The 14,095-nt window shown below is 39.2% G+C and overlaps 1 protein-coding gene across 1 annotated transcript in view; it reads left to right on the top strand.

Moving 5' to 3' along the window:
• The window catches only part of SLC5A12 (solute carrier family 5 member 12), a 46,824-nt gene that overhangs the window by 27,829 nt on the left and 4,900 nt on the right, over nucleotides 1-14,095 (top strand). Inside the window, exons 10-13 of the mRNA XM_041730543.1 lie at nucleotides 4,387-4,454; nucleotides 8,961-9,047; nucleotides 11,976-12,142; nucleotides 13,766-13,869. Coding sequence (XP_041586477.1) covers nucleotides 4,387-4,454; nucleotides 8,961-9,047; nucleotides 11,976-12,142; nucleotides 13,766-13,869 — 426 coding nt within the window. The remainder of the gene's footprint in view (nucleotides 1-4,386; nucleotides 4,455-8,960; nucleotides 9,048-11,975; nucleotides 12,143-13,765; nucleotides 13,870-14,095) is intronic.

Consider the following 14,095-nt stretch of genomic DNA (forward strand, 5'->3'; position numbering starts at 1 on the left):
TGATAAATAAGCCATCTTGATTTTTTGAAAAATCTATTTATACTTTCTGTTTGTTGATGAGATATTAGAAATTTTGCCTAAATTTTTTGCGTAAAATCTCTTCATGTATAAAGGAAATGTGACCTTTGTATATTTGAGAGTATCCCCCAGATTTTTAAAATACATTTTTGATGTACAGAAATTATAATTACATGTTTGATCAAATATGTGTGTTATTTCTTTTCCTATTTTATTTATTTTATTTATTTATTCATGAGAGACACAGAGAGAGAGAGGCAGAGACACAGGCAGAGGGAGAAGCAGGCTCCATGGAGGGACCCCGATGCGGGACTCGATCCCATGACTCCAGGATGACGCCCTGAGCCAAAGACAGACGCTCAACAGCTGAGCCACCCAGGCATCCTCTTTTACCATTTTATCCATTTCTTTATGCTTATGAATTTCTTCCCATGCAAAACCCATTTATATATTTCCTTATTTTTTTCTGGATTGTAAATAATTTTATATTTCACATTTAATATTAACTGTATTCAAATTATTCGATTTGTTTGTGAAATATGATGAGGATCTAACTTGTTCTTTTTTTCTTACATAGCCAATTCTCTAAGCTTCATGAATCCAATACTCTTCACTGTTTGTTAATATTGCAGTGATGATAATATACACTATAAAATTCTTTCATCTGTGAGGGTTTAAGGATACTACAAAGTATTTTCATTAAATTATCTATTGCAGGATGAATACCATCCTTTTGTATACTATAGCTTTATAGTGTTTTATTTAAAATATCTGCTAGAGTAACTCCTGTCACATTTATTTTAGTTTAAAATTAAAATTTTTTTCTATTGTTACTTTACTCTTTTTCCCTGGAAAAACAAACTTTGAGTTACACGTGTTTATTAATGCTTTAGGCTGACTTTAAAATACTTTATTGCAGGGATCCCTGGGTGGCGCAGCGGTTTGGCGCCTGCCTTTGACTCAGGGCGCGATCCTGGAGACCCGGGATCGAATCCCACGTCAGGCTCCCGGTGCATGGAGCCTGTTTCTCACTCTGCCTGTGTCTCTGCCTCTCTCTCTCTCTCTGTGACTGTCATAAATAAATAAAAAATTATAAAAAATAAAAAAAAAATTCTATTTAAAAAAAAAAAATACTTTATTGCATGTCACCTAGCCGCACCTCCATCCCAATGGGAATGCATTAAATCTAAAAATCTTTTGGGGGAAGAATTGACATTGTTGTAAGCTTTCTATCTAGAGTTTCCAATAAAACTTGAAAAACTCAATTTTTCTCTTGATGTAATTTTTAATTCTCCACAAAGTAAATTTCTTAACAATAATGATTTTAATTCTGCAATTGTGTTTTGTTCCTTACATTTTATTATATAAATTTAATCTTACAGCAAAATTTAAGACTTTTATCATAAATTCTCATTTACATACCCCCTGGATTCTCCATTACTATTGTCCTTGTCTTGCTTTTTCATGTAACCCTCCAGCTCTCTACCCATCCATTAGTATATCATGTTTGATACATTTAAATGTTAATTGCAGATATCAGCACACTTCCCCATAATTATTTTAACATATACATTATTAACTAGAATTTAATACTTATTTTAAAATTTTTATGTAAAATCTACCTACAATGAAATAGACAAATGGTAAGCATATATTTGCTGAATTTTGACAAATGCGTATACCTGTGAAACCCAAAGATTACTAAAGTGATATAAATCACTTATCTATGATATAAATCTTAGTGATGCAAATCACTATCATTACCCTGGAAAGTTCTCTCTTGCTCATTCCAGTTAACCCCTGCCCCTCGGCCCTCCCCTGGCCCACGGGGACAACCACTCTTGATATTTCTCTCATAGATCAGTTTTATCTCTTCTAAAATGTCATATACATGGAATCACAGTACACACTCTTTTTGTGTATGGCTCCTTTCGCTCACCATGTTTTTGAGATTTATCCATGTTGTTTTGTATATCGGTAGTTCATCCTTTATTTCCGAATAGTGTGACATTATATGGATATATCACAGGTTTTTTCAAACTCCTGATTCTGTTGATGGACCTGGGGTGTTTATAATGAATAAAAGTGCTATGTACACTCTTGTACAAGTCTTTTTGTGAACATATTTTCATTTCTAGTTTATAAATACTTAGAGTAGATGTGCTCGGTCAATTATCATTTTAAATTTCCTTTATAGTCCTTCCTTAGCCCACTTGGACCCATTTTCATCTAAATTTATTGGTGTTACCCCTTATCTTGCCATTTTTCACCTCATTAGCTTTCTCTTGACTTGAACTTGTTTGTTTTTTGCATCCTATTAAAATTGCCAATTTCCAAATACTTGATTTTTCTTTTGCTTCCTAGGGTAAATTATTTCTAGAAAGCCTACCTTGTATTTGAACTTTTAGGTTAATATATTCACTCCTTTGTTTGGCAATATTCTGCTATGGATCTCATATTTCTTTTTTTGTTTTATTTATGCTTGGACAAGGAGAGACCAATGCTGACCACATATTTGTTAACTGGTGGTGAATTGCCTTGCTTCTAGTCACCATCTCGCACAATGGACTAGAGCTAATAGTGGATGGGCCTTACTCTCAGTACAGTTTCCAATTTCTAGAAGATAATCATAAACATGCTGGATGATAGTAGAAATTCCTTCTATGCCCATGATTTATTGTCTGATCCTCCGAGTTGATGTAGCACTTGAAAAATCCATAGTATTTGCTGTAACTGTGGGACTCTTTCCCTCCCACATTGACTGCTTTGTTTCTGGTGCTACACATTCCAGGCCTCTAAGGAACCTCCATTAACTTCCTCTAAATTTCCTGCCTTCATGGTTGTTATTGATTATAATATGGCAGGAGTATAATATTTGGGGGGAGGGGAGGAATGAATCAATTCTCTGGTCAGCACAAAAAGTAGAACCCTTGGAGAGAGGGATGACTGCCTACGATTTCATCTGAACAGATGATTGTTGGCCCAGAAGAAGGGAAATCAGTAGTGGACAGAAAACATGTCTTTTGTTATTTTCTTCAGATAGGCAGAGTTCTCCTTATTCATGAAGCAGTTCAGAATCAGGGCAAACATTGTTTTCTGCACTCCAGTTTATCATCTTTAAAGATAATGAGAATAATATCACAATTCCAAAATGTTTTTATTGATGAAACTTGGCTTTTAGTGTTGTTGTGAGCTTCTTTATTTTTCTGTCTTATTGAGAAGTTAGAAAATATTACATTGAATGTTACTAGCATGAGTTCATTTTAAGAGTGAGTTCCTGATAATAAATATCATGAATATCGTGTACTGAACCTGAAATATAATAATAATAATAATAATAATAATAATAATAGTAAAATAATGATAAACTCAAAGTATTTTCTATGGCACTGTTGAATACATCATTTATATGTAATCTCTTCCTAGAATGTAAGATCTTTGGAACAGGAATCAGGTTCTGATAGCACTGACACAGATAAAGTACCTGACATATGGTCAGTACTCAGTACTATAACAGGACATGTTGGCAACTGAGCGGGATATTTAGCTGAGAGATAATTTCAAACAATGAACAAAATCATTTTTTCTCCATTTCTGTCACTGTTGTCTCTGTCTATATCTCGAATTCTTTGTCTCTGCCTCCCTCTCTCATTTAATTGAAAGGTTATAAGGGAATTGAACCCAATTTTAAGATGATTTTTTAAACAAAGATGTATAAAAACAATATATTTTTTTAAAGGTGGTTTAAAAGATGACTAACACACATACGCTTCTTCACTGAGTGAGTTCCCTTGGTACTAGAGGCCCTGTATTAGATGCTTCAGAGCTTGGTACTCTGATGGCCCTTGGGGCGCTCCCGCATAAATATGAAAACAAAGAAATCATTGCAAAGTATACTGAGGGCCCGGAGGATGGTATGAATAAAACACTAAAGGAAAAAATGAGAAAAACTTTCCAGAGTTGCAATTCCTCTGAGATAAAATGTATAGATACTTAAACATTTTAAAGTTGAAGAACTATCTGAATCCCAGAAAGGTACTCTAGAAACTAGAGAGAATTGCTGCCAGTAATCCCACTAATTTGGTCTGGATTAGTCTAGACCAGTGCCTTTTCCACACTTTCATGTTGTGTCTACATGATGGTTCACTTCCTGAGTCCGGGAGAGCAAATCTCTGGTGGCTGGATTCCAGCTCTTTTTGCCCGACTAGGACCAAAGCCTCCCATATCTCCCTCTTGGGGCCTGTGATGGCTGGGTGGCCAGGACGGTTCTTACTGAGATCCCTTCCAAAGGGGCTCAGACACTGCTCCTGCCCAGGAGCTCGAGAAATCCCTCAAAGCCAGCTTGATGATGGCTTTTCTTTCTTTCAGGTCTCTTGTTTGGCGTGATGTGTACCTCCATGGCCGTGGCTGCATCCCTCATGGGGGGCGTCGTGCAGGTAATGGAAGAGAAAAAAGACACCTTTGATTTCAGAGCAACTCTAAACCCGCTTTCTTTGCCAATGCTTTGCCTATTCCTCCGAGCACCGTACCCTGGACTCTGATCCTAGGTCAGAATTAAACATTACATGTAAAATTTCAACCGAAATTACCTTCAGAAGGGGAAACTAGTAAAAACCAGTAATGGAAGTCAGTGACTTGGTACACCGTAATAAAATTAGAAGCCCGTTTGAAATCCAGATCTGAGAATATATGATCCGGAAATAAAAGTAGAAGTGATAATTAGAATAGCAGAAAAAGAATAACAATTGCTATTAATGGAACAGTTACTATGTTCGAGGTGCAGCCCCAGATGGGTTACCTCGTTTAATCTTCATCACTCCCCTCAGGGTAGTTGTGATTCATGTACTCACTTTACAGACGAAGAAACTAAGAAGTAGAGAGTGAGGGGACTGTCCCAGGCTCACACGGTTAAGGAGTGGGGGAGCTGGCGTATGAGCCACCGCTACCTCTTACCCAGGCTGAACGGCCTCCCATATGTCCAACTCCCATTTCCATAAAAAGATGACTCTAGAAGGAGCCTCAGGGATGATCTGTTTGAGCATCTTCATTTTGTAGATGATTATAGAAAAGAGTGAAAATATCCTGCTCAGGTTCTCACAGCTACTCAGTGGCTGAGAAGTTTACAGCCCACGTCTCTCCGGGGCCACCTCTCCTCCCTTGCAAATCGCCCACCTGTCAAGGCAACAGCAGATAAGCCCATCTTCAGATTGTACCTCAGCCTTTCACCACCCCCCTTGTATCTTTGTATAATTTTAACATCTTTTATATTATCTTGGCATGGCAGGGGGTTTCCATAAATGTTGCTTCAACAAAGAATTGAATAAGGGCATGTGAAGAGTAGTCACGGACTTTTAGAGAGTGTCTGAGTTTGCAGATCTGTGCATCTTACTTGAACCTTCCAGCAATGACTTACGCAGATTCCCTTCTTTCCATCTTGAACTTCAGGGAGTACGTCAGGGAGACTGAGTGATAGTCTGAGAATTCAGTTTTCTGCCTAAGAAGTTGTGGGACTGGAGAGCCGGAGGCCACCACAGTTAAGCTGGAGGAACTTACCTTTTTATCACAGATGCTCGATAATCTCGTTCCAGTTTTTTGAGCACTTTGATATTTGCCCGTCCACACAGCAGAACCCTATGTTCCACATTTCACATGGTTTAGGAGATGCTGGTTGGCAAGAAATGAAAATTCTGAGTTCTTTTTTCCTAGGAGAGATACTGTCTAGGGAGTGGCCCTCTCATTTCTTTGAATACATCTGATTTAACAGGTACAGAAAGCCAATTATAGTTCCCCTATTTAATTTTCCAAATGGCTTTGCTATAGTGAGTGTAATGGGACAACATTCATGTTCAGGCTTTGCACATGGGAAGGCCGAAGCCTAAGTCCCATGGATGTGAGGGTTAGAGCCAGGTTTAATTCCATGTTCACAAGACCATCCCATACTCATGGTGTATGTGTGTGGGTGGTGCTAGGGGCAGGCAGCTTGAGTCTCCTTAAAGCAAAATCCTTTTACTGTTCTGGCTTAGGACTTTATAAAGTGTGTTCTGGAGACTTTCATCCCGTGAAATACTCTAAGAAAGCAAGTTTCCTATGTCGGAGACATTTGGGAAATGCTGCACACTGCATTCTCTCTCAGATATCCACAGCCACGTTAGCCTATTGAAAGCCTTGGGAAGTCCTAAAATAAACCAGTTTCACTTTATATCTTATTTTTATTTTTTTAAGTTGTACTTATTTAAGTGATCTCTACACCCAATGTGGGGCTCAAACTCATGACCCTGAGCTCAAGAGTGCCACCCTCTTCCAGCTGAGCCAGCCAGACATCCCCTGTTTTACTTTAAATATGTGACCATAGACCCTACGTGGGGAAGGGTGGGGGTGGTGGTGGTGGTGGTGGTGATGGTAGCAGAAATAGGAAAGGGGGCAGCTCACAGCAGCGAAGATCACCCGTTAACTAGTGACTTGCAGAGCTCCCTTTGGGAAGACCATTCTATCCACTGTGCTTCTATCTTAACGACTACCGCCTAGTTCTACCAAGGGCTATAATGACTTCCAAACCCGTTCTTATCTTAATTTAAGAAAGTGCTTTCTGGGTCGCCAAGCAGTCCAATAATCTAATGATATGCCTCAGGAACTAATGGGCTAGGCAATAGCAATGAGAAGAAGATAAATCATAATAGTGGATAACACCTGGAATTAATAGAATACTGTATATTAACTAATTGGAATTAAAATTAAAACTTAAGGAAAAGGAAAAAGGAGTGATAGTAGATAACATTTGGGGGGGGGGGTACTTACTACGTGCTCTGCAGTGTTTAGTCGCTATTCTGACCTTTCTCAGACTCCGCATTGAATACTTACAAGAAACCCCAGGAAGCAGGCATTAGGATCCCTACTTGATACCGTGAGAAAGCTACGGCACAGCAAGGCAACCCCCCCAAAACATACATCCCCTGCCATCGCCCCCTGTTTGTAGGAGCAACTTCTGTGAGATTTGCCCACTGAGGAGAAAGCTGCTGGATGAGCTTTAAGTCTTCCCCCAACTGAACCTGCTTAAGAACAACAACAACAAGAAATATGAAAATTAAGATTAGTCTAGCTGTGTAAATTACAGAAATATGTATTTTCAAAAGCCAGAAATGCTTGGATTCTTTTTCTATCATGTAAAGACCCTTTTTTTCCCCCAGAAGCATATTGGCTAATGATTTTATAAGGGATTGTTAATGTTTTTTCCTCCACTGGGGGACATAAACACTGTTCCCAAACTTACTGATTCTCCTGTATCCTAGCTAGTAAGTAAATTAGCTTCCAAATTCAGCAACCATGGCAACTATGAATTCATGCTATCAATCAACAGAGGAAATGTCAGGAATATTAAAGTAAGTATTGACTTTGAGGAAGAGTATCGATTTTAATCTTATCTGCTTCCATCTTGTCAAAGATCCATCTGTGGCATTGACTTCATAAAAAATTAACCTGGAGAAACAAACATAACCATGAATTGCAGCTCGTGTTTCTAGAGAAAAGAACTTACGTTACAGCTGGAGGGGACTTGGCAGCCTCTTGGTCTTATCTATTTTTTATAAAGAAGACTCTCTGAAGTAGAATGTATCTGAATTAATAGCAGAAGGTTCAACGAATCATGCTTCTAAGCAGCAGGGCCAAACGAGAATCCACATATTTGATTAGTGATGGAATCTTTCAAGAACTTTCTCCCCTTAAACAAAAGGAGGCCATTATGAGAGTCTGTGCTCTTGGCTTTTTTTTTTTTTTTTTCCCTGTAGCCTACTTTTAGGAGAGAAAATGTGGGCTTTACAGCCAAACAGTCCTAGCTTAAACCTCTTAAATCTTACCTCTTCCATTTTCTAAATGGAATTATGCCCTTAATAGGTTTCCCATCAGTGCAGTTTTCTCATCTATAAAACTCAGTTAGTGATGGTCTACTAAACTGGGTAATTGTGAGGATGGAACGAGGTCACTTATCTAGAGTGCCTGGTAGTTCATCCTAACCAGCTGGCATGCAGGTGGTGCCTGACAAACCCAAGATATATATAGGATCTTTAGAGCATCCTATTCTTAGATAGTGATCTAAGAGCCCTACAGTTGCTTTGATAGAGCAAGATAGGGGCTTCCCTGCGGGATAGCTGTGTGCGTGTGTGCATGCATACACACGTGCCCATATGCTGGCACTCACACACACCTGTTCACCAGCAAGCATATCAGCACATTTGTGTATGTCCAAGACTCTTGGATCGCCATGGCACAAGGCTACCGAGCAATTGCAAATTAGTTTAAAGAAAGTTCCTTACCAATTCAGTGGTGTAATTTAGAGGCTAAGAGACGTGGAAATGCACTTGTCAAACTGCTTCAATTTCCAAAGAAAACAGAGCCGTAAAAATGGGATATGAGATATGAAGCGTCCAGTGGGCTCCCCCATCATGTCCCAACTTAGTGCTTCAGCATCCTTGATGTGTTCTGACTGGGATGGTGGGAGTGGGGTTATCTACTATTATCCAAATGATAGAATTGTTCAAACTAAACTAGAAAAGACGAGCAGTCATGTAAGATATGAAATATAAGTTATGGGTATATTTATGTGGTGCATTATAAAAAGAAAGTTTGTTTTTGACAAGATATAAAATGTAAACAAATCAATGAATTTCACCTGAAGGAGAAACTACCTCTACAAAATCCAAATTTCCTGTGTGTATGTGTACACACACCCCTCACACACATAAATGTATCTTTGTATGTATTTTTGTTATTTTACATAGTGCTTATCTCCCCAGAAGGGAATAATGACCTCTATAAGGCACATGATTAATGACTGTGACCGTCAGGACGAGGACTGAATTTTATCCCGAGTCTGAGAGAGAGAGAGTGATCCCAGGTGACCATGGATTCAGGGGAGTGGGCACGTTTATCTGATCTATCTCGTTCCACAGGCTGCTCTCAGCATCCACGGCATGTGTGGGGGACCAATGCTGGGCTTATTCTCTCTGGGAATCTTGTTCCCATTTGTGAACTGGAAGGTAAGGATCCTGCATGTCGCTCCATGATTCCTAGCTAAAACTGAAGCCCAACTTGTTGAGATGAGCACTGGGTGTCATATGTAAGTGATGGGTCACTAAATTTGAGTCCTGAGACCAATACTACACTATATGCTAACGAGCTTGAATTTAAATGAAATAAAGTAAAATGAAATGAAATGAAATGAAATGAAATGAAATCAAATCAAATCAAATCAAATAAAATAAAATAAAATAAAATAAAATAAATAAAATAAAAGCTCTTGGTCCAATTGTTGGAAAAATAAAAATAAAAAAATAAAATTGAAGCCCAGCCATTTTCTATCTCTCCCTTTCTCCTTGGAAAGGCCATCTCTCTGGACTAGGAAAAAAAAAATGGGGGCTTTTTTCCACAGTAGGACTAAGGAGAACCCAAGGCCTCCTATCTCTGACTTCAGTGAAGCCTTTTTAGAAGCTGAAAACAGGGAAAGTAAGAGGTGGACATGAAGTACCAGATGTCATGGCAGCAAAATTGACTCTTTAAAGTTGTCTCTTAATTCAAGGCCCACAAAATGAAAATTTAAAATATATATTGAATTGTAAAAAATAATCTTGAAAACTTAAAAAACTATGTAAATTTCATTTTTTTCTATATTTTACCTAAAATTATAACAAATTTAATTAACTATTAATTAGGAAGAGAAGATTAAACAAAACCAGTATATTCTGATGGCTGGCTCTCCTTGGTTTTGATGGCTTACAAGCTAATAGTATATCTTTAAATGTTGGTTGGATGACCTTATAGTAAATGTAAACCAAAATGAATATTTATTTGGAAAAATAATATACACTTTAAATTAGTTTGAAAATCTTTATTTTCTCAATCTAGTAAAATTGTAATTTTTTTTTTTTACTTATGGTCATCCATACATTTACATGCATATACTTTTAGAAAGTCATTAGACTACAAAAAAAAAAAAAGCCTTAAGACCAGAAAAAACCTGACTCTGCATATTTTTGAATATACTTCAGGGTGCTCGATGAAGCTTTAGTCACATGATATATCTAAGTAGTCTATGCAGCTATCTGACCCTTGCTGACCTCTATTCTAGATAAATCTTAGGGAGCTAGGCAAAGAGCACGGATAGGTAGGGAGCATTTGGTAATTTGTAGTTCTTTTCTTACAGTCTTAATTAACCTTTGTGATATTGAGGTTGACAAGGATAACTATATTTTGGGAAGATGACATGAGGGAAGGCAGTTCCTTAGACCCCCAAAAGTAACAATGATATATAACGTCTTTGTCATTCTACACATTAACCTGTTATCTATGTTAGTGAATTGTGGTCCTTCCATTTAGTCCAGAAAACCATTTTATTCTAGGTAGAGGAAAGTAAATGTTACAAATTTGGGTCACCCCCTCCCTTGTCATTGGCCATGGTTGATCCTACTAACCAATCATGGCTCTCTTTCCACAGAATGTGGATGCAACCCCAGATTCTTTCTCAGCATCACTTTCTAGACAGCTACTATCCATCTCTGAGGGTTGAACCTCCTGCTGAAATCTATTCACCCTTTACTGGTAGGCCAGGGGTCAGGAAACTATACTCCTCAAGCCAAATCTAGCCAGCATCCAGTCTTTGGTATAGCCTATGGCCTATAATGGTTTTGACATTTTTAAATGATTGGAAAAAATGAAAAGAATGATATTTCATGACCCACGAATATATGAAATTCACATTTCAGTGCCCAAAAATAGTTTTACTGGTCCTAATCACTGTCCTTTGTTTATGTAGTGAGTATAGTTGTCCCTGTGCTGTAGGCCAGAGCTAAGTAGTTGTGACAGACACTGGGTGGCCCACAAAGCCTAAAATATTGACTAGCTTGCCATTTGTAATAGAAGTGTGTGGACCCCTGGTCTAGACCAAGGCATGAGTGTTCGAATCACATATATTGCTTTAGTTTCCCCAAACAGTAATGAACAAAACATTCTGGTTCCTTTATCAAAAAGTCTTTTCCTGAATCGATAGAGAAACTACCAAGTTATTTTCTTGCACAGAGAAAGCTCAGCCGTCCAGTGGAGTCTGGGGCATCCAGATTTTATTTCCCAGTCCCGGTCACTGCTAGACCACGCTGTCTCCTTTATAGGGAAAAAGCCTCACTCACTCACTGGCTTTTCACTGTTTATCAAGGGAAACAACCCTTAAATGGCAAGACTAGTAAATATGCTTGCTAGTGTTCAGACTCAAACAAAAAGCTCCACGCTTGTGAGTCAGGGACCTGCCAGGACCGCTTGGGAAGAAATACGGGAGAAACAATTTCTCTCTGACAGCTGTCAATGAAAAATGACCACATTGTCTCCATTTTCTCAGGTTCTCCCAAGCTTCTGAAATTCTTCTGCTGGGAATGGGGGTCTCAACAGGTGTTTTCTCCCCCAGTTTTGAGACATAATCGACATATGGCATGGTACAAGTTTAAGAAATATGGAATAATGAGTTGACTTGCATATATTGTGGAATAATTACCATATTTAGTTCACCATCATCTCATACATGTCATTCCTGTGGTGAGAACTTTGAGGATGTACTCTCTTAACTCTCGCGTATACCGTACAGTGGTGTTAACTCGTCATCACGTTGTACATCTCTCAACAGATTAAATGGTAAGAAGAAGCTAAAAAGGAGAGGAAAAACCTCCTGCTAGAATTCTAAAAATGGTGACCATTATAACATTCGCCACTACTTCCATTTAAGGAACAAGTGACTCCTAAATAAAACTGCATGGTGGGAGTTGCCAAAAAAAAAAAAAAACAATTTGGGTGTTGTTTCTAGCACATGTGGCCAAGACTTGAGGTGGACAGTAGGAATCTCTGAGGCATGGACCCCCCATCTCCTCTTTTCTTTCAACAGCTTTGTCAAATCTCTCCTTAACTTTTTCTTTCCCTTCATCAAGGGTGCACTAGGTGGCCTTCTGACTGGAATCACCTTGTCATTTTGGGTGGCCATTGGGGCCTTCATCTACCCTGCACCAGACTCCAAGACATGGCCCTTGCCTTTATCCACAGACCATTGTGTCCCATCAAATGTGACAGAAATGGTGCCCACAGCACTACCTAGCAGGTATGTGGACCTTGACCTTGGTGTTCGGTCCCAAGGGGTAGGTGACCCGGTTAGAGGAAGATTCATTCTCCAGGGCTGAGTCTGACGAGCCAGATCTTGCTTTTCAGTAAGAATCCTTGGGGCAGTGCCCAGCATTGAAGAGCACCCGACGGGGCTGTTGAAGGTTCTGCAGAAACCCATTACCCTGCGTCCCGGGGTTCACAAGAGGGAACTCAACAAAAGTGTTAATTGGAAATATGAGTGCAAAGCAGGGGAAGTAGTTTGGGGGGGGTTGAAAATCAGTGGATAGAGAGGAAGATCAGAGATGACGCCCCTGAAGGAGTAAAGCACCTGAGTAGAACAGGCTTGGGAGCAATGCAGAGAATGGTTGTGGACACACTGAGCTAGCAGCACTGCCTTGAACTTGCAGCTTCTAGATCAAACTAAACTGAATTTAACAAAAGATTCTCCTTCTATTTCTGGCTGGAATAAGTAACTTAAGATACTAAAATATAGGAGATAATATAGTGTAGGGAGAAGACCATGGCCTTTGAAATCAGAAATGCAGGTTTGGGTGTGGGTGGTACCATTTATCCACCCTATGTCTGCACAACTTGGTTACTTGTCACTTCTCAAATTCCCAAGAGTCTTTGAAAGAAAAATGAGGGTATTAATGTTTACTTTGCTGGTGTTTTGAGAGGATTAAATGAGATAAGACATATAGCCGGTAGCACTGTCCCTGACTTTAATTAATGCACATTCTCACACTCTCATTGTTTTTAGAAATAAACCTAAGAAATGTGGGAGAGCTCCTTAACTCTACGTATGGAGTGGGAAAATTATTATGGGCGGCACTGGGGGATGAAGTGGGTGGGGCCGGATCCTAGAACTGTCCTGGCTACATAGTCTATGAGCGCTCTGTTATCTTGCTTCCATTTGCCTCTGAGTTTCATTTAGTTTAGAACCATTCTTTTCCATAAATCTTACAGGCAAACAATACCACCCTAGTAGAGTTCCCAGGTCCACCATGTCTCTTCCCTCCTGCCTGTGCTTATTCTAGCCTCTTTTCTTAGAGGGCCAAATCCTGGCCCCAACTATCTTCCTTGCTTGATTAGCTGCTAACTAGTCTTTAAAAATAAACTCAGATATTATCTCACACATGAGCCTGGGTTTGATGCTCTTTTCAAAGGTTCCCACAATCCTTTGCTCCTATTCCACCAAGGTGCTACCATTCTACTTTATGATGATCCCTTAGCTCCCATATGTAGACATCGTGGCTTTCTCATCCTTTATGTCCAATATCTGTCACAATTCTTTGCACTAAACCTGGGCTTAACAAATATCTTCAGAATAAACGATACAAAAGAAATGGGAGGCGCTGTCCTCATTGTATTTATTCTCATTTAGTATATACATTGTCAACACTTGTAATGCAAGGATGGATTGGATTGAGTGCAATACAAAGCACAACTAGTCTATAATTAATTCTTAAACAACAAAAAAAAGCCAAATGAAAAAAATTAAAGTGTTGGAATTTTGAGAAATGCCAGGCCCTACCATGAACCCTCAGCCATCTTCTACGTCACTATGGATCGTAGCATCAGAACTCATGGAACTGTTGACATGCACTGTTGTCATCCACAGACCTGCAATCGCTGACACCTGGTATTCGCTCTCCTACCTTTACTACAGTGCAGTGGGCTGCCTAGGATGTATTGCTGCTGGAATAATCATCAGCTTCATAACAGGTTGGTTATCTGGATTCCTCTCCCTGGGGCCAAGGAGACATGGGCTAGCCTCACGCATCGGTGGACAAGGTGGATGTCTTACTGGTGTGATTTTGGATCCACTGCAAGAAGCCCTTCTTCCCAGACAGGTGCCTACTCTCTCCAAGTTGATAATGCAAAGCCATCCTCTTGATTATCATGTATCTTATTATAATATACATTTAAAAATATCCCCCATATATTATGG

Source organism: Vulpes lagopus, chromosome 15 (genome assembly GCF_018345385.1).
Source record: "Vulpes lagopus strain Blue_001 chromosome 15, ASM1834538v1, whole genome shotgun sequence".
Classification (NCBI taxonomy): domain Eukaryota; kingdom Metazoa; phylum Chordata; class Mammalia; order Carnivora; family Canidae; genus Vulpes; species Vulpes lagopus.